Source organism: Equus przewalskii, chromosome 30, assembly GCF_037783145.1.
Source record: "Equus przewalskii isolate Varuska chromosome 30, EquPr2, whole genome shotgun sequence".
In the NCBI taxonomy this organism is placed as follows: Eukaryota; Metazoa; Chordata; class Mammalia; order Perissodactyla; family Equidae; genus Equus; species Equus przewalskii.
Window position 1 is genome coordinate 13438310 of NC_091860.1, and position 22131 is coordinate 13460440.

At 37.1% G+C, this 22131-nt stretch overlaps 1 protein-coding gene across 29 annotated transcripts in view; it reads right to left on the reverse strand.

Moving 5' to 3' along the window:
- MLLT10 (MLLT10 histone lysine methyltransferase DOT1L cofactor) overlaps positions 1-22131 on the reverse strand; it is a 256466-nt gene that overhangs the window by 202930 nt on the left and 31405 nt on the right. For 28 of the 29 annotated variants that reach the window (XR_011535070.1, XR_011535068.1, XR_011535069.1 and 25 more), the window contains one exon: positions 5060-5114. Coding sequence is in view for 23 of the 29 variants with exons in the window: in XM_070601382.1 (XP_070457483.1) it covers positions 5060-5114 (55 nt within the window). In the remaining 6 variants the exon portion in view is untranslated. Of the gene's footprint in view, positions 1-2787; positions 2835-5059; positions 5115-22131 lie in introns of those variants that run through there. The other variant, XM_070601389.1, reaches the window with a different exon arrangement.

The window sequence follows — 22131 nt, forward strand, 5'->3', positions numbered from 1 at the left end:
AATAAACTCAAAATGGATCAACGACCTAAAGGTAAGACCTGAAACCATAAGGCTTCTAGAAGAAAATATAGGCAGTACACTCTTTGACATCAGTATTAAAAGGATCTTTTCGGACACCATGTCTTCTCAGAGAAGGGAAACAACAGAAAGAATAAACAAATGGGACTTCATCAGACTACAGAGCTTCTTCAAGTCAAGGAAAAACAGGATTGAAATAAAAACAAACCCACCAATTGGGAAAAAATATTTGCAGGTCATGTATCCAACAAAGGGTTAATCTCCATAATATATAAAAAACTGAACAACAAAAAAATCAAACAACCCAATCAAAAAATGGGCAGGAGACATGAACAGACATTTCTCCAAAGAAGATATATGGGTGGTCAATAGGCACATGAAAAGATGTTCATCATCACTGATCATCAGGGAAATGCAAATCAAAACTACACTAAGACAGAATGGCAAAAATAACCAAAAAACAAAAAGTAACAAATATGGGAGAGGTTGTGGAGAAAAAGGAACCCCCATACACTGCTGGTGGGAATGCAAACTGTTGCAGCCACTATAGAAAACAGTACAGAGATTTCTCAAAAAATTAAAAATAGAAATACCATATGACCCAGCCATCCCACTATTGGGTATCTATCCTAAGAACTTGAAGTCAGCAATTTCAAAAGTCCCATGCACCCCTATGTTCATTGCAGCATTATTTACAATAGCCAAGACATGGAAGCAGCCTAAGTGCCCATCGACTGATTACTGGATAAAGAAGATATGGTATGTATATACAATGGAATACTACTCAGCCATAAAAAAGAATAAAATCGTCCCATTCACAACAACATGGATGAACCTTGAGGGTATTACGTTAAGTGAAATAAGCCAGCTAGAACAAGACAATCTGTGTATGACTCCACTCATATGTGGAAGTTAAATATGTAGACAAAAAGAACAGAAAGGGGGCGTAAGGGGTGAGCACAAAGGATGAAGCGGTGCACCTACAACACGACTCACAAACAATAATGTACAATTGAAATTTCACAAGGTTGTAAACTACCATAACTCAATAAAAATTTTTTTAAAAAAATCCTTGTCAGTTTTTTAGGTGTGATACTATAGTGTGCATTTCCCAAATATCTAGTTATGTTAGAGATGCTCACAGAATTCAAAATAATCAGAAGAATGGGATAGGAAAGGGGATAGATGAAACAAGACTGGCCATGACTTGATCAATGTTAAAGCTAGGTACCTACAAATCCTTTCTACTTTTATGTATGCTTGAAATTTTTCCCTAATAAAAGCATTTTCCAAAAATATACCTGTAAAATTTTACCACCTTAATCTATCTCTGACGTCTATTCCTTCATTTTTATCTCTCATACTGTCTTCAACCAGTCACTCATCATCATACCCTTGGACTTACTGCAATAAAACTGCAATAAAGCAGTCTTATCTTAGTGGATTTTTGATTCTAACATCAGAGCATAAAGCAAAAAATAAGCATAAGCAAAACTATCCTTGAAAAATCCCTTAAAATTCCAATAGAGAAAGTACATTATATAGCTCATTATCTTGAATACACAACCCTGCTGGACTTTATAAGTTCTTCTAACTTTTCTGTCAAATAGTGTCTATCAATGGCCCTAATTCATTTAAAAATTTCTTCTTCAAGAATGTAATAAGCCATCACCACCTCTTGCCTGACCTGCTCAATAACACACTTGACGCCTTTGTCAATATGGTTGGGAAAGCCTTACAATCACTCACAAGGGATTTTCATATAGATTTGCCTACAGCATATGCTCAGTGAGTAAAATGCAGATTGAATTACCTCTATAATTTAAATTATTTCTTTTTGTCTATCTCCCTCAACTCCCCCAGGTCATATAGATGATTTTAAGTATGTTAAATGCACTTATGATCCAGCTCCACTTTTCTTTTTTATAGTTGGTCTGGTCTCATACCCTTGCAATCCATTCATCACACTGATGTGAGTGATCTTTCTAAAGTAGAAATCTCATGTTATTCTTCAGCTTCAATGCCTCCCCCAACATTCAACAGGATCAAGTTCTTAGTATGAGAAAAAAAGGAAGGGAGGAAAGGAGGGCAAAAAGGAAAAGGGAAAGGGCAAGAAGAGATGGACAAGGAAGAGAGGAAGGGAAGAAAACCTTGCGTATGTCATCAGCTTCACCTCTCAGAAGGCCTACCACTCAAACCTTACAGTCCAATTCCCAATCATTTTAATTCCTTGATATACCTGTGTCTATATCATTTGCTTCTCCCTTTGCCTATAATACCCTACTTTCCCACACGATGTTAAAACACTTCAACACTATGTTAAAACACTTACCTTTAACAACTGAGAACTATAGAGCAGTCGAGATGAAGAAAATTTAAAGTTGAATTGAGAAACTCCCAATTCTGACGACAAAGAAAAGAAAACCTAAACTAAAACCTGGAACATATTTTCCAGCAATGATAAGTAGGCATTTGATATTAAAGAATGGCATTATCAATACTTTACATCAGGTTCATTGCGGGGTTTTGTTAACTAGTCTAGAAATATAATTAACATTTCTACAGGAAAATGCATTCCAGGCTCCAAAATAACTTACCAATCAATTTTGGAACACAATTGAGTTAGAATTTTTTAAATACACATCAAATTTAGACTATAACAAAGACAGCATGTCAAATCAGTGAGGAAAAGATGAACTGTTCAATAAATGGTGATGGGACAAATGGTAGCATTTTAGCATCTAGGAAAAAATAAAGTTGGATCCATACCTCACATTGTATTACCTGGATACATTCCAAATGTATCAAAGATTAAACTGTAAAAAAAAAGAAACCATAAAAATGCTAGAGGAAAACATGAAAGAATTCCTTTATAATTTTGGAGTAGGGAAGGCCTTTCTAACTAATGGTTCAAAATACACAAGCCATGAAAGATAACATTAATAAATTCAACTAAATAAAAGTCAAAAACTTCTGCATGGTAAAAAGCTCCACGAGCAAAGACTAACAACTGGGCAAAAACTAGTCCAACTCATATCACAAAAGCCTAATGTATGAGGGGCTCCTATGAAAATGCCAACAAATCAAAAGGAAAAGGATCAACAACCAAACAGAAAAAGCATATGTATGAACAGACCACAGAAGAGAAAATACAAATTGCTCTTAAAAATATGAAAATATGCTCAGCTTCACTCAGAGTAAGAGAAATGCAAAATAACTGCTCTGAGATACCAATTTTCACCTACTGGATTATCAAGGGTATGGAGAATAGCTTATTCATTCATTGCTGTTGGGAACATAAATTGGTACAATCACTAGGGAGAACAATTTGGGAATATCTACCAAAATCAACTGCAAAATCCCTTTGACCCAAAATTTCCACTTTGGGGAATTAATAATCCTACAGATGCCCCTGAATACAAGCAAAATAACACACATGTAAGCATTAGCCATAAATGCAAAAGATTAGAAAGTCCATCAACAGGTGAGTGATTACCTAACATACAGTAAAAAAAAGTTCTTTATGGGTAATAGATTGTTCAGTAAAAAGAATTAAGATGCAAGAAAGTATATATAATATTCATCCATTTGTATAAAAATCAGAGATGAAAATATTCATCTATTCGTATTTATTTCTATATGCAAAAAAAAACCTAGAAGCATATGCAAAAAAGTACTAACAGCAATTACGTTGGACGCAGGAAAGTTGCTGAGAAACTGGGCAGATGGTAAACAGAAGTAGGACGAAGGATTTTAATATTTTTAAAAATTTTTGGACAATATGACTGTATAACATAGTCTAAACATGAAATTTAAAACATATAGCCAAAAGCATTGTATTTTTCCCTTTTATTTACTCATGCCACTATTCTATTCTATGCCAGAAATACTTTACAGTTGGCTGCCCAAAACAGAGGAGTATACTAATAGTAGTTATCGCTCCACATTTTGGTTTCTTCATCAGTTACTTAATTTTCACAGTATGCCACGGTTTAACAAATTTGTGTCTACATATTGAAGAATGGCACTGAGTTAAGAAACACGGATTTCTCTGAGAAAGGTAACTAAAAGTGGAGATGAAAATGAGAAATACATACACAAGCGTTCTCAGGAAAGCATAGCAAAATTTAGACACAGAAGTTAACATTTCTTTCTGCTCAAGCAACACTGATCCTCAGGGTATTAAAATTAACATTCACTAGAAATATCACCTAACAATACACTAAAGAGAGAAAAAAAGAATCTAAAACAATAGATTTTAGCTCTAACAAAAAAAAAAAAGAAAAGTGGCTTATTTTTCCAAAAATAATTTATAACATATGAAATTGTATCCATAAAAGGATATCAAGATTTCAATTAGAAGTACGTGGGTTGGGCCGGACCTGTGGCCAAGTGGTTAAGTTTCCACGCTCTGCTTCAGCAGCCCAGGGTTTCGCCAGTTCAAATCCTGGGCACAGACATGGTACCGACTGTCAAGCCATGCTGAGGAGGCATCCAACGCGCCACAACTAGAAGGACCCACAACTAAAAGTACACAGCTATGTACCGGAGGGCTTTGGGAGAAAAAGGAAAAATAAAATCTTTTACAAAAAAAAAAAAGTATGTGGATCATTCTGCATTAAAAAAAACAATGTTTGGGGCTGGCTTCGTGGCCTAGTGGTTAAGCTTAGCGCGCTCCGCTTTGGCGGCCCAGGTTTGGTTCCTAGGCACAGACCTACACACACCACTCCTTGGCGGTCATGCTGTGGCAGCAACCTACATACAAAATAGAGGAAGATGGGCACAGATGTTAACTCAGGGCAAATCCTCCTCCTCAAAAAAGAAAAAAAGAAAGAAAAAAAACAAACAACGCTTGAGTTTGTCCACAAAGTAGAAAAATTCTATTTCAATTAAAAAAGGATTCATAAATTAGACCCATTACTGTTAAAAATATTTGAGTGGTAAACACTATTTAATTTGATATAATATGAACTAACAAATTTTTAAATACTCTCCTACTCCAGTTTTCAATAAAAATGTTTTCCAAAGTCTCCACACTTACCCCCATTATCTGTTCTTTTTAAAGCTCCATCCTTGTGAGGACACAGTTCACATCTCTACAAAAAAAAAGAAAGGAAACAAAGAAACGTTTCAGATTACCAAAAATAACGTCTTCCCTGTAACTTCAAACCTACCAAAAATGTGGGAGCAGCATTTGTACTAGTTGCCACAAAGAGTATTTCAGAACATTCCTCACTAAGTAATTCTCCTTGATATGTAATCTTCCTCAGAGCACCAGATAACTTTTAAAACGTGGATTTTACTTAACTTTTAAATTCCTGCCACAATTTTTTTTAACATTACATTAATAAAAACAAAAAATTCGCTCAACATAGAACTGGGACCCAGTTTTTAACATCTCCCTCTACCCCTTTACTTTCTGTCTAGGATCAGCTGGGATTATTGTAGTCAGTCAGGTTTGGTTTCTCCTAAAGAGCCAAACTCAAGAATTTAGAAGGCTGATTCAAGTGGGAAGGCATGCTCTCACATGTGCTGACCTGCATTCTGGAAGGAAGGAACTGCTCCACTTATTCTCATTACTCTTATCATTCACACAAAATGGTACTCAAGAGTTATTATGGATCCCTCTCCCTACCACTCCCACAACTGAAAACCAAAAGTAAACACAGAGCCAGTACTACCATTTCTTTCACTACTGACAAGACGATATAATTGTAAAAATAATAAACAGGATAAGTTTCAATGACATTGTCTTACTGTGAAGCATATGTTCCTGGAGGTCATACTTGAGTATTTATTATCATACCCTACCTTGTTCCCCAAAGAGGTTTTGTAGCACATAATACAGTAACATAAATAAATTAGAAAGGAAAATAAGAGCAGGAAATTAAGACAGAATGGTGAATAAATACACAGAACATAAGCCATGAGATCCTATATTTCTTGTCTTCTATTATTTTACTCTCCTGATTTTCCTCTTATCTCATTGGCAGCACCCTTCTGATCACCTATTCCAACCTTTAAATGTGGTAGCTCCTCAGGGCTCTGACTTAAGACGTCTACTTATTTCATGTTAAACACTGGGCAATCTCATTCATTTTCTATACATCTATTACTAACTAAATTACTAGGAAATACCAGTGACTCCTAAATTTACCTCCTATTCAGAGCTGGCTTGGATCCATATCTAAAACTTCCCACAATACATAGACACTTTAAGCTCTGTCCAAAATCTACGTCAACAGTTGCTTTTCCTACAGTTTCCCCTATCTTTGTAATGACACTCTCAACCACCTATTGCACACACAAGACACCTAGACATAACCTTTTGACAGCTTCACCTTACTCCCTAACCTCATATTTAATCAATTGCCACATTTTGCCCATTTCTCCTCCTAAATACTGATGAGATTTGACAACCTCTCTCCATCTACAATATTAGTCAACTGCAAGCGAACATCAACTTTCATCAGGACCACTTCAGTGACCCCCTAACTAAACAGTCGCCCCGCATTCACTCTTACCTAACCCCCACCAATATACAGAGTGAACTTCAAAAATGCAAGTCCAATGTATCACTGGCCCTCTCACAACCCTTCAATGGATTCCCTATGTGATCTACTCCCCCTCACTTCCACAACCTTCTCCCTTTTCAATATCTTACCATCTGAGCAACGTTGCCTTTTCTCCTTTCAATTCTGTAAACACTCCAAAGCTCGTTCCCGCTTCACCACCTTTAAATGTGTTGTATTATTCCACCTAGAATACTGTCCTTCACCCCAACCCTCTTTAACAGCTGGATACCTTCTATTCATCACTCAGGTCCTTGTTTAAAGTCACTACCTCACAGAAGATTTTTCTGAATCCCTATGTCAGGTAAGGTGCCATATGAATTGACTATACTTTCCTTCTTGTCATATATTGCAATCACAATTAGATACGCAATTAAGGTGGTTTGTTTTTTTTTTTTAAGATTTTATCTTTTCTTTTCTCCTCAAAGCCCCCCAGTACACAGCTGTGTATTTTTAATTGTGGGTCCTTCCAGTTGGGGCATGTGGGACACTGCCTCAGCATGGCTTGACAAGCAGTGCCATGTCCGCGCCCAGCATCTGAACCAGCGAAACCCTGAGCCGCCAAGCAGAGCACACGAACTTAACCACTCGGCCACAAGGCCGGCCCCCATTACGCGATTGCGTTTATCTCCTGCTAGATTATAAACTTCATTTCATGGCTGTAACCCTAGGATCTATCACAATCTCAAGACATGGTAACTCAAAAAATATGTGACGAACAGGTGGGAGGAGCAAAAGCACAAACACACTTGCTAATTGCAGGCAATAATTTGTTTCTAACTATACAGCAACCTCTCTCACAGATGGAAACAATATTAGTTGCGTGATTTACCTTGTGAGAAAGAAACAGGTGCTAGCAGAAGTATAACTAAATCTAATATAAAGACTATAACCAGAGACAGATTACTCTTTGGGATGACTAGGTGTTAAGAATAATTGTTTAGCAACTGGAAAAGAGAAAATTCACATTAGACCCTTAAACCTTACTGATCACTAATATAAATTCAAACTGTTTGAAAAACAATTTCAACATAAGAACTAACAAAAAAATTAGTCAATTTAAGGAATTAAAAACTTCTACAAAGAAAAACAGTAGAATAGACAATTCAAAAAAGATTTTTAAAATGACTTTTTAAGTAAGAAAAAGCAGATGCAACAAATATATGAGAAAACACTTAGCCTCACTTATATCCAAAGAATATTAATATAAAAACCACAAATAAATAGTAGGCATTTTTGCCCACTAAGTTAGCAAAGCTTTTCTGAAAAGATAATCCCTAATGTTCAGAGTGCACTGAACATTTATTCTCATACACTGTTGACGGCCCTATAATGCAATTCTTTTAGAGAGTAATTTAGCAATACGATTCATGAAAAATACTGATTCAATTACTTCACTTCTAGAGAGGCAAAGGAAATAACATAATAGAAACAGCATTTATTAAGTACTGTACGTCATTTTTATATCATTTACATACTTTAATTTCAAGACATGAAAAATGTGTACAAAAATGTTTTATATGGCTGTTTATAAGCATTTTATAAAAAGCCTGCATAACACTGAGGAAACTAACATTATTTTCACAAAGATTTTAACTGAGCTAAAAAAATGCACAAAAGAAAACTCTAAAAGAAAATACACAAAATATATTAAAAAGACTATGGTGAGGATGGTAAGATTATGAGTGAATTTATTTCTTTATTTCACAATATTTCATTTCTCTTATGATTTAAATTTTTACAGAGATACATTATTGTTTGCTAATTAAAATACTATGATTATGTCATAGTACTAAAGATAATAATAACTAGGAGACTTGAGAGGAAAAATGATTACAGGAAAGGAAAAGTAGGTTTAAGTTACAGCTAGAAGGCTGTACCCTAAGCTCAGGAAGAAAGGATCTGGGATGAGAGCCCCTGCACAAGCAAGACTCCAGATTCCACAGGAAATCAATCCCACAGGAAAGGCTTCATAGGGAAGGCTGCAGCTACACATTACTATCAGAATTCCACAGATCCATTCTTACGGATCACAGGTAGTGTTAAAAAGCACAAGTAAACCCTAAGAAAGGGTACACTTTATAAGAGACAAAAAAAAAAAAAAAAAAAAAAAGCACACATTCAAGATCTCATTACATTTTTACCAAGGAAAAAACCCTTTAATTGGAATGGCCCAAAGAAGCAGAAGTTACACAGGTGGTTCTGTCTTTTCTACATTGCATAGTATACCAAGAAAGCATACAACTATTGTCCATCTTTACAACGTAGGCATCACTTTCCAAATACTTTTTCTACTTTATTATTAGATTCTTTTGCCATAGGATAAAACTCACTATATTTCATTAAATCAAGTTCACCCAAAATACCGACCTTTAGGAGGCTGTGGCTATGTAACAATCTACTCAGCTATACTGATTTCCCCAGACTGTGACCACCATTATATTACAAAAAGCAACAAGACAATAATTGAAAATAATAGTATAGGCCAATAAGAAGGATAAATTCAACTTTTAAGTTTGAAATTCTCATATTATACAAAAGATGTCATTGTGGCATAAAAAAGTATCTGTAGGATAAAACATTTACCATCATCATTTCTTCTTTTTTTAAGCAAAACAGAAAAATAAATCTAAATAAACCTACGTTTTCTTATGTTTTAGACTCATGACAAAAACAGTAGAAATGAGCACACCTAGTGCCAATGCTGTGGTCTCCACAAACAGCATTTCCCAAAGGAATCAGGACTCCTGGGGAAGTGGATGATTCCAGGTCTGGGTCAAGTAAGCCCAGAATACCTTATTCTATCAGACAGCAAGGGAGCTATAAAAGGCTACTTTAGTCATCTCAAAAAAAACATAGAGGCTCCTGTTGGCCAAAGATGAATCACTTAAGGCGAATAAAGATAATAATTACAACAGACTGAAACACGCCAAATATTTTTAAATCCATGATAAAATGAATTTCTACCTCCAAAACAGCTGAGTAAGCTTCTAAGAGACAAACCCTGATACAGATAAGCAGCCAGATTCTAGCTTCCCACCAGATGTCAAAATTTGGAAGGGACCAGCTCAAGAAGAGTTTCCCATTTTTTAGGACTCTTAACCTAAAGACAAGCCACAGTCAGCCCATGGTGGCTCCTATAGTCCTCATATTGGAAAAACCAGAAGATAAAGTTCAGAGCAACTGGAAAAATGAGGTCTGAATCCAGAAGAGGAGAGAACCAGAGGAGAGTCCCCAAATTTTTATGTATAGACTGTCCAAATCTCACACTGACCCTAGATCATCCGTGCAGAGGGTGTAGTAGAGCCCAGTTATGGAAAAGAAAAGAAATAAAATGAGGGACCTGCACCATGGCCAAGTGGTGGAGTTCGCGCACTCCACTTCAGGGGCCCAAGGTTTCACCAGTTCAGATCCTGGGTGTGGACATGGTACCGCTCGTCAGGCCATGCTGAGGTGGCATCCCACAAAGCAGAATGAGAAGGATTTACAACTAAAATATACAACTATGTACTGGGGGAGCTTTGGGGACAAAAAGCTGGAGGAGAAGATTGACAACAGATGCTAGCACAGGTGCGAATCTTAAAAAGAAAAAAAATTGTGGGGCTGGCCCCATGGCTGAGTGGTTAAGTTCGCGCGCTCCGCTGCAGGCGGCCCAGTGTTTCGTTGGTTCGAATCCTGGGCGCGGACATGGCACTGCTCATCAAACGACACTGAGGCAGCGTCCCACATGCCACAACTAGAAGGACCCATAATGAAGAATATACAACTATGTACCGGGGGGCTTTGGGGAGAAAAAGGAAAAAATTAAAATCTTTAAAAAAAAACAAAAAAAGAAAGAAAAAAAGAAAAAAAATTGTAAAAAATAATAATAAAATGAGATCTAAGGGGGCTGGCCCTGTGGCCAAGTGGTTAAGTTTGCGCGTTCTGCTTCGGCGGACCAAAGTTTCCCCGGTTCAGATCCTGGGCGCGGACATGGCACCGCTCATCAAGCCATGCTGAGGCAGCATCCCACATGCCACAACTAGAAGGACCCACAACGAAGAATATACAACTATGTACCAGGGGATTTGGGGGAGAAAAAGGAAAAATAAAATTTGTTTAAAAAAAGGAGATTTAAGCAACTGCTCAAAATATATAATAGGCAGTTTGAGTCCAACCAAATCAACTACCTGATAAAAGCAATATCAATTTTTTCAAAGAAATATAACAGGATCAAGACTTCTCACATATAATATTCACAACATCTAGGAAACAAGCCCAGTTACCTCATGTACGAAGAGCCACAAAAATGTTAATAATGCTCAAGATAAAAGACAATGAATGAAGGTCAACTCTAAGATGACCTAGACATTGGAATTAGGCTTTAAAATAGCTATTATAACCAAGTTCTATGAGGTGAATGAAAATGTACCTATAATAAGTAAAATAAAAAACCTCAACAGAGGAATAGAAACTACAAACAAAAACAAATAAAAATTCTAATTAAAATTTCACGAAGTGAAAAATTCACAAAACAGGCTTAACAGTGAAACCATGATGACAAAGGAAAGAGTCAGTGAGCCTGAAGCTACATCAAATAGACAGGATCTAATCTGAAAAAGAGAAAATAGTGAAAAAATGAATAGAGCTTCAGGGACCTATTGAAAAGTATCAAGAAATCTAACACGTATAACTAAAGGCCTGGAAAAGGAGGAAAGGAGTCAGGGAGACGGGGAATATAAATATGAGAATATGGCAGGAAAGAAAATTTTACAGAAACAATCGATGAAAATTTCTACAATTTAAAGGAAGAAAACCTCATGGATTCAGGAAGCTCAGCAAGCCCCAAGTAGCCAAACTGCTTGCTAAACAGGAAACAAAGGGAAATATCTGGAAGCAGACAAGAGAAAATGACACATCAAATACAGTAAAAGAGTGACTGACAAATGGATGGTTTCTCATCATAAACTGTGGAAGCCAAAAGAGAGTAAAACAACATCTTTAAAGTACTTGAAGAAAAAAACTGTCAACTCAGAATTCTATATTCAACTATTATATCCTTCAAAAATGAAGATGAAGAGAACAATTTGGTGGTGGCCAGAGGGAAGAGGGGTGGGAGGCTAGGCCAAATACGGGAAGGGAATTAAGAGTTACAAACTTCCAGTTATAAAATAAGTAAGTTATGGAGATGTAATACACAGTGTTGCGAATATAATCAATAATACTGTAATAACTTTGTATGGTGACAGATGGTTACCAGACTTACTGAGGTGATCATTTCATACTATATATAAATGTCAAATCACTATGTTGTACACTTGAAACTAACATAATATTTTATGTCAACTATAATTCAATAAAAAAATTTTTAAACATTCACGTAGCTAAAGGTCAAAAATACAACAAAAAAATGAAGGTGAAATAGAGAATTTCAAGTAAAAGAGAGCAAACGTCACTAGCAGACATGAACTACAATAAAGGCTAAAAGAAATTCTTCAGGACATAAAGAAATGAAAGACACTCCATGCTCATCGACTAGAAGAATAAACACGATTAAAATGTCCATATGAGGGCCGGCCCGGTGGCGCAACGGTTAAGTTCACACGTTCCGCTTCTTGGCGGCCCGGGTTTCGCCGATTCAGATCCCGGTGCAGACACGGCACCACTTGACAAAAGCCATGCTGTGGTAGGCGTCCCACATATAAAACAGAGGAAGATGGGCATGGATGTTTGCTCAGGGCCAGTCTTACTCAGCAAAAAGAGAAAGATTGGCAGCAGTTAGCTCAGAGCTAATCTTCCTCCAAAAAAAAGAAAAAAGTCCATATTACCTAAAGGAATCTATAGATTCAACGCAATCCCAATGACATTCTTCATGGTTACAGAACAAAGAATCCTAAAATTTATATGGAACAACAAAAGCAATAGCTAAAACAATCCTAAGAAAAAAGAAGAAAGCTGGAGGCATCACAATCCATGACTTCAAAATATACTACAAAGTTTTAGTAATAAAAATAGCATGGTATTGGCACAAAAGCAGACACACAGATCAATGGAACAGAATTGAAGCCCAGAAATAAAACCACACATCTATGGATCTTTGACAAAGGACCCAAGAACATGCAATGGAGAGAGGAAAGTCTCTTCAATAAACGGTGCTGGGAAAACTGGACAGCCACATGCAAAAGAATGAAAGTAAACCATTATCTTACACCATACACAAAAATTAACTCAAAATGGATTAAAGACTTGAATGTAAGACCTGAAACCATAAAACTCCTAGAAGAAAACATAGGCAGTACACTCTTTGACATCAGTCTTAAAAGCATCTTTTTGAATACCATGTCTACTCATACAAGGGAAACAAAAGACAAAGTACACAAACGGGACTACATCAGACTAAAAAGCTTCTGCAGCAAGGGGCTGGCCCCGTGGCCGAGCGGTTAAGTTCGCGCGCTCCGCTGCAGGCAGCCCAGTGTTTCGTTGGTTCGAATCCTGGGCGCGGACATGACACTGCTCGTCGAACCACGCTGAGGCAGCGTCCCACATGCCACAACTAGAAGAACCCACAACAAAGAATATACAACTATGTACCAGGGGGCTTTGGGGAGAAAAAGGAAAAAATAAAATCTTAAAAAAAAAAAAAAAAAAAAAAAGCTTCTGCAGGGCAAAGGAAACCATGAACAAAACAAAAAAAAACCACCAACTGGGGGAAAATATTTACAAATCATATAACCAACAAAGGGTTAATTTCCAAAATATATAAAGAACTGGTACAACTCAACAACAAAAAGACAAACAACCTGGTCAAAAAATGGGCAGCAGATATGAACAGACATTTTTCCAAAGAAGATATACAGATGGCCAACAGGCACATGAAAAGACATTCAACATCACTATTAGGGAAATGCAATCAAAACTACAATGAGATATCACCACACACCCAATAGAATGGTTATAACTGACAAGGCAAGAAACAAGTGTTGGAGAGGATGTGGAGAAAAGAGAACCATATACACTGCTGGCGGGAATGCAAACTGGTGCAGCCACTGTGGAAAACAGTATGGAGATTTCTCAAAAAATCAAAAATAGAAATACCATATGATCCAGCTATTCCACTCCTGAGTATTTATCCAAAGAACATGAAATCAACAATACAAAGAGATCTATGCACCCCTATGTTCATTGCAGCATTATTCAGAATAGAAGACATGGAAGCAATCCAAGTGCCTGTCAGCTGATAAATGGATAAAGAAGATGTAGTATATATATACAAATGGAGTACTACTCAGTCATTAAAAAAAATGACAAAAGCTTCACATTTGCAACAACATGGACAGAACTTGAGGGTATTATGTTAAGTGAAATAAGCCAGACAGAGAAAGACAAATAGTGTATGAATGCCCTCATACATAGAAGATAAACACATGGATAAAGAGAACAGATCAGTGGTTACCAGAGGGGAAGGGAGAGGGAAGGTGGGCGAAAGGGGTAAAGGGGTACATATGTATGCTAACGGATAAAAACTAGACTACTGGTGGTGAGCACAAGGCACTCTATACAGAAACTGACATACAATAACATACACCTGAAATTACACAATGTTATAAACAATACAACCTCAATAAAAAATATTTAAAATAAAAAAAAGAAATTCTTCAGAATGAAGGGAAATGGTACTAGATGAAAATGCAAATCTTCAGGAAGCAAAGAAGAGCACCACAAAAGGCAAATATAAAAGACTTTTAGTTCTTAAATTCTTAAAAATACATATAAATTATTGAAAAAAATTGTAATATTGTCTTCTGGAATTTATAATATGTAGAAATCTAATACATATGACAACGGCATAATCGAGAGCAGACAGAGGTGATGCAACAGAATCTCTACAGTTGCAAGACTTCTACACTTTACAAGAAGTGGTACAATATTTATAAGTAGTACACTACATAAATAGACTGTAAAAAGGTAGGAAATATGTTGAAGTCACTAGAGGAATGCTAAGAAACTAATGCAAAGAAAAATAGCTTTACAAAACTGATACATTAAAAATTCCTATCTACATGCACAAAAGGTAAACTGTTTTTCATATCCTATATAAAAGTAACTCAGGGGCCAGCCCAGTGGCGCAGCAGTTAAGTTCGCATGTTCCGCTTTGGCAGCCCGGGGTTCGCCAGTTCAGATCCCGGGTGCGGATATGGCACCACTTGGCAAGCCACACTGTGGCAGGCATCCCACGTATGAAGTAGAGGAAGATGGGCACGGATCTTAGCTCAGAGCCAGTCTTCCTCAACAAAAAGAGGATGGCTGGCAGCAGATCTTAGCTCAGGGCTAATCTTCCTCAAAATAAAAAAAGTAACTCACAATGGATCATGTACTTAAATGTAAGAGCTAACACTATAAAACCCTTAGAATAAAACAGGAGTAAATAATTCATGACCTAGAGTTGAACAATAGTTTCTTAGATAGAACACAAAAGCAGAGGCAACAAAAGAAATAATAGATTAATTGGAATTTACCAAATCTAAAAGCTTTTGTGCTGCAAATGATACCATCAAGTAAAAGACAACCAACACAATGTAGGAAATATTTACAAGTCACGTATCTGATAAGGGACTTATATCCAGGACCTATAAAGAGCTCCACACTCAATAATAAAAAAATACATAACCCAATTAAAAATTGAGCCAAGGATCTGAATAGACATTTGTCCAAAGAACACATATAAATGACCAAAATAAGCCCATGAAAAGATGTCTAACATCATTAGTCATTAGGGAAATAAAAGTACACCTCATTTTATTGCGCTCTGCTTTATTGCACCTTGCAGCTATTATGTTTTTTACAAATTTAAGGTCTGTGGCAACCCTGCATCAAGCAAGTCTATTTGCGCCATTTTTCCAACAGACTTTGCTCACTTTGTGTCTCTGTGTCATATTTTGGTAATTTTCACAATATTTCAAATATTTTTATTATTATTATATTTGTAATGATGATCTGTGATCAGAGATCTTTGATGTTACTATTGCAATTGTTTTGGTCCACCCACAAACCACACTCATATGTGGGTCAACGTTGTGTGTGTTCTGACCACTCTACCAACCAAGTGTTCCCCCATCTCTCTCCTTCTCCTTTGGCCTCCATACTCCGAGACACAAAAACACTGAAATTAGGCCAATTAATAGCCCTACAATGGCCTCTACGTGTTCACGAGTTGCCTGTCTCTCAGCTTAAATCAAAAGCTAGAAACTGATTAAGCTTAGTGAGGAAGCTATGTCAAAAGCCGAGATAGGCAGAAAGCTGGGCCTCCTGTGCCTAACAGTTGGCCAAGTTGTGAATGCAAAGGAAAAGTTCTTGAAGGAAATTAAAAGTGCTACTCCAGTGAACACATGAATGATAAGAAAGAGAAACAGCCTTATTGCTGATATGGAGAAAGTTTCAGTGGTCTGGATAGATCAAGCCAGCTACAACATTTCCTTAAGCCAAAGCCTAATCCAGAGTAAGGCGGTAACACTCTCCAATTCAGTGAAGGCTGAGAGAGGCAAGGAAGCTGCAGAAGAAAAGTCCGAAGCTAAGAGAGGTTGGTTCATGAGGTTTAAAGAAAGAAGCTGTCTCCATAACATAAAAGTGCAAGGTGAAGCAGCAAGTGCTGATGGAGAAGCTGCAGCCAGTTCTCCAGAAGATCAGCTACGATAATTAATGAAGGCGGCTACACTAAGCAGATTTTCAATGTAGACGAAACAAGTCTTATACTGGAAGAAGATGCCATCTAGGACTTTCATAGCTAGAGAGGAGGCTTCCAAGGTTCAAATGATGGCTGACTCTCTTGTTAGGGGCTAATGCAGCTGATGACTTTAAGTTGAAGCCAACTCTCATTTACCATTCCGCAAATCCTATGGCCGTTTAGAATTAGGCAAAATCTACCCTGCCTGTGCTCTATAAATGGAACCAAAGCCTGGATGACAGCACATCCGCTTACAACATAGTTTACTGAATATTTTAAGCCCACTGTTGAGACCTACTGCTCAGAAGAAGAAGATTCCTTTCCAAATATTACTGCTCACTGACAATGCACCTAGTCATCCAAGAGCTCCAACAGAGATGTACAACAAGATTAATGTTTTCATGCCTGCTGACACAACAGCCATTCTGCAGACCATGGATCAAGGAGTAATTTCAACTTTCAAGTCTTATTATTTTAGAAATACTTTTTGTAAGGCTATAGGTGCCATAGATAGTGATTTCTCTGATGGATCTGGGTAAGGTAAATTGAAAACCTTCTGGAGGGGCTGGCCCAGTGGCACAGCAGTTAAGTGCCCACATTCTGCTTCGGCAGCCTGGGCTTCACCAGTTCGGATGCCAGGTGTTGACATGGCACCACTTGGCAAGCCATGCTGTGGTAGGTGTCCCACATATAAAGTAGAAGAAGATGGGCACAGATGATAGCTCAGGGCCAGTCTTCCTCAGCAAAAAAAGGAGGATTGGCAGCAGATGTTAGCTCAGGGCTAATCTTCCGCAAAAAAAAAAAAAAAAAAAAACCTTCTGGAAAGGATTCAGCATTCTAGATACCATTAAGAACATTCATGATTCATGGGAAGAGCTCAAAATATCAACATTAACAGGAATTTGGAAGCAGTTGATTCCAACTTTCCTGGGTGACTTTGAGGGGTTCAAGACTTCAGTGGAGCAAGTAACTGCAGATGTAGTGGAAATACAAGAGACCCAGCATTCGAAGTGGAATCTGGAAATGTGACTGAACTGCTGCAATCTCATGACAAAACTTTAACAGATGAGGGGTTGCTTCTTAGGGATGAGCAGAGAAAGTGGTTTTTTGAGATGGATTCCACTCCTGCTGAAGATGCTGTGAAGACGTTGAAATGACAACAAAAGATAAACCTAGTTGATAAAGTGCAGCAAGGTTTGAGAGAACTGACCCCAATTTTGAAAGAATTTCTACTGTGGGTATGATGCTATCAAGCAGCATCATGCTACAAAGAAATCATTCATGAAAAGAAGAGTCAATTGATGGGGAAACTTCACTATTGCCTTATATTTAGAAATTGCTACAGCCACCCCAGCCTTCAGCAATCACCAGCCTGATCGGTCAGCAGCCATCAACACCAAGGCAAGACCCTCCACCAGCACAAAGATTATGACTCGCTGAAGGCTCAGGTGATGGTTTAGCATCTTTTAGCAATAAAGTATTTTTTAATTAGGTATGTCCATTGTTTGTTTTAGACATAATGCTATTGCACACTTAATAGACTACAGTATAGTGTAAACATAACTTTTACGTGCATTGGGAAAACAAAAAATTCATATGACTCACTTTATTGTGCTAGTCACTTTATTGCAGTGGTCTGGAACACAACCAGCAATATCTCCAAGGTATGCCTGTACAAATCAACACCACAATGAGACCCTACTAGGATGGCTAAAATCAAAAAGATAAACAACAACAGATAAACATATCCTGTTGGCAAGGATATGAAGAAATTAGAACCCTCCTATGTTGGTGATGGGAATGTAAAGTGGTATAGCTGCTTTGGCAATTCCTCAAAAGGTTAAACACAGAATTATCACACGGCTCAAAAATTCCAACCCCTAAAGAAACAAAAGCGTACATCTACCCAAAAATTTGTACACAACTGTTCATAACAGCATTATTCATAAAAGCCCAAATGTAGTTACAACCTAAATATCCATCAACTAATGAATGAGTAAATAAAACGTGGTATATCCATTCAGTGGAATGTTATTTGACAATAAAAAGAAACCAAGTTCTAGTACATGCTACAACATAAGTGAACCTTAAAACCATTATGCTAAGAGAAAAAAGCTACTCACAGAGCACTACATATTGTATGACTCCACTTACATGAAATGTCCAGAATAGAGACAGAAAGTAGATCAGTGTTTGTCAGGGCCTGGAGGGTTTGGGTAATGGGTAGTGGCTGCTAATGGGCAAAGAGTTTCTTTCTGAGGTAATGAAAATGTTCTAGAATTGATTATAGTGATGGCCGCACAGTTCTGTGAATAAACCAAAAACCACTGAATCGTACACTTTACACTGCTGAACTGTATGTGAATTATATATCATTAAAGCTGTTTTTTAAATAGTAACTTTAAAATATATTTTTTTAAAAAGATGAGACAAACAGAAGAAACTTAATAAAATGGTACACCTAAATCCAATCAGATAATTACATTAAATGTTAAGAAACTAAACTAATTAAAAGACAGTGTGCTGGCACAGATATGAAAGTAAAAGCCAATTATGCATCATCTATAAGAGACCTGCTTTAAACAAAGACACAAACAGGTAAAAGTAAATGGATAAAAGAATATATCATACAACTCAAAAGTATAAAACAGTGACTACATTTAATATTATTTATATTTAATAAAAAAGATTTCAGGACCAAGAAAATAAAGGGAGACACTTCATAACAATAAGCATCAAATCATGAAGATGTTAATAATCATAAATGAGTACCTAATAACAATGCTTCAAAATACATGAAGCACAACTTGTCACAAAGGGATAAATACACAATTCCACAAACACAGTGAGATATTTTAACATCTCTTTCTCAGTCATTGACAAAACTAGACTTAAAAAAAATAAATAAAAAATGGATAATCTGAGCAATACTAAAAACCACTATACACATTCTTTTCAGATAAACATGGTACATTCACCACAAAAGACCATATACTGAGCCAAAAAACAAGACACATGAATTTAAAAGGACTGAAATCATACAAAGTATGTTCCTTACCACATTAGAAAAACAGGTTTAAAATTAATGACCTAAGATTCCTCCTACAGACTCTATAAAAATGCAAAGTAGGAGGCCAGCCTTGTGGCGCAGCAGTTAAGTGCGCATGTTCCACTTCTGCAACCCGGGGTTCACCAGTTCGGATCCTGGATGCAGACGTGGCACTGCTTGGCACACCATGCTGTGGCAGGTGTCCCATGTATACAGTAGAGGAAGATGGGCATGGATGTTAGCTCAGGGCCAGTCTTCCTCAGCAAAAAGAGGAGGATTGGCAGCAGATCTTAGCTCAGGGCTAATCTTACACACACAAAAAAAAAATGTAAAAAGAAAATGCAAAGTAAACCCAAAGTAAGTAGAAGAAAGGAAATAGTAAAGATAAGAACAGAAAACAATGAAACAGAAAAGAAACAGGAGAGAAAATTTAAAGTCAAAGCTGGTCCTTTGGAAAGACTGACAAAGCTGATAATCCTCTAGCTAAATTGATTTAAAAACACACACACACAAATTACCAATATCAGGAATAAAGAAGGAATTATCACCATAGAATCCACAGATACTAAAAGGACAAAAGATTATTAATAACTTTATGCTAACCAATTCAACAACTTGCATGAAACGGAAAAACTCCTTGAAAAATACAATTTACCACAATTGACAAGATTAAACAGAAAATCTAAAGAGCATCTTGTCAAATTCATTATCAAAATCCTTCCCCAAAATTCTCTAGGCTCAGATTTTTTCACCAGTAAATGCCTTCAAACACCAAGGAAGAAACAGCATCAATCTCACAAACACTCCCAAAAGATAGAGACCACTTCCAAAACCATTTTCTAAGTTCAGCATAAATAATACTAATGAACATACCAATAATACCAAAACCTGAAAAGAAACTACAAAAGAAGACAATTACTAACATCCCTCATGTACACAGATGCAAAAATATTTAATAAAATATGAGCAACTTAAATCCAGCAATATATAAAAAGGATAATACACTATGACCAAGTGAAGTTTATCCCAGGAATACAAGGTTGATGAAACATTTGAAAACAAAACAATGAAATTCATCATATTATTTTAAATGCAACATATAATCATCCGACAGATGCAAAAAACATGTGACAAAACTCAATATGCACTCACTCTATAAACTATCAGAAAACTAGGAATAAAAGAGATCTTATTCAACCTGTGTAAAATCTTGTCATTATGTATTTTTGATACTTCGAGGCCTTGCAAACACTGGAGGGGACTGCCCCTCCCAGGGCTAGCTAATTCCTGGAGATAGCAAACAACACCCCAGCTAGCTTTCAAACGCAACCCAACCAATCCTGAGCCCATAACCCCAACCATCTCTATCTATTTTACACTCCAGTCACTATATTCCACTGCTCTAATCACCCCAAGGCCAGGTACCAGACAACCAGCAGCAGCCCCTATGCCCCAGAGCCCTTGAAATTATTCAAACTAGATAATCCTAAACCTGATTGCCATTCCTTGCCTATTTCTTCCCACAGAAACCAAAACAAAGGCTCATGCCTTTATCTCCTCCCTTGTACTCCCTCTGCCTCCTAGGTGACCCTGGTGCTTCCCCAACTGGCTTCCTCCTGTATAGTGGTGGACCCTCTCCTCTGGGGATCTATGACTATAACAAACTATCTTCTCAATGGCAGTCCTCTCTTGATCTGTAACTGCCTGCCATACTTAAATAATAATAAAACCTATATTTTAAAACAACCTGATAAAGGTAATCAATAAAAAGCCTACAGTTGACATCATAATTAACAGTGTAAAGCTGAGTGCCCTCCCTAAAAAATGGAAACAAGATTTAAGTACATGCAATACGGGAAGAAAATAAACAGAATACAAATTGGAAAGAGGTAAAAGTTTTATGACATGATCACCTACTAGAAAAATCTAAGTTATGTGCCCAAAAAACTCATAGAAAGGGCCAGCCCAGTAGTACAGTAGTTAAGTTCACACATTCCATTTCAGTGGCCCAGGGTTCGCCAGTTCGGATCCCGAGCACAGACCTACCCACCACTTATTAAGCCATGCTGCAGAGGCATCCCACACATACAACAGAGGAAGATGAGCAGAGACGTTAGCTCAGGGCCAATCTTCCTCAGCAAAAAGAGGAGGATTGGCAGCAGATGTTCGCTCAGGGCGAATCTTCCCCAAAAACAGAAAAAAAGAATCTCACAGAACTAACGTGAGTTAAGTAAGGCTGTAAGACACAGGTTGAGACACATAAAATTCTATTTCCATACACTAAGAATAAATAATTAGAACCTGAATTCTTTAAAATACACTTACAATAGCATCAAATAACATGAAACATTTAAAAATAAAAATAATTTTAAAAAGAAAAGAGGGGCCAGCCCCAAGGCCAAGTGGTTAAATTCCGGTGCTCTGCTTCGGTGGCCCAAGGTTTCACTGGTTCAGATCCTGGGTGCGGACATTGCACGGCTCATCAAGCCAGGCTGAGGCAGCGTCCCACATGCCACAACTAGAAGGACCCACAACTAAAAATACACAACTATGTACCGGGGGACTTTGGGAGAAAAAAGAAAAATAAAATCTTTAAAAACAAAAGACATGCAAGACCAAAATAATGCTGCTTGGAAAAACACACAGATGACCTAAATCAATGGAGAGATGTACAATGCTAAGAAAAGATGACAACATCATTAACAAGTCAATTCTCCTCCAATTGATCTATAGATTCAAAGCAAGTGCAATACTAAATTCCCACCAGCCTTTTTGGAGAAATGGAAAAGCAA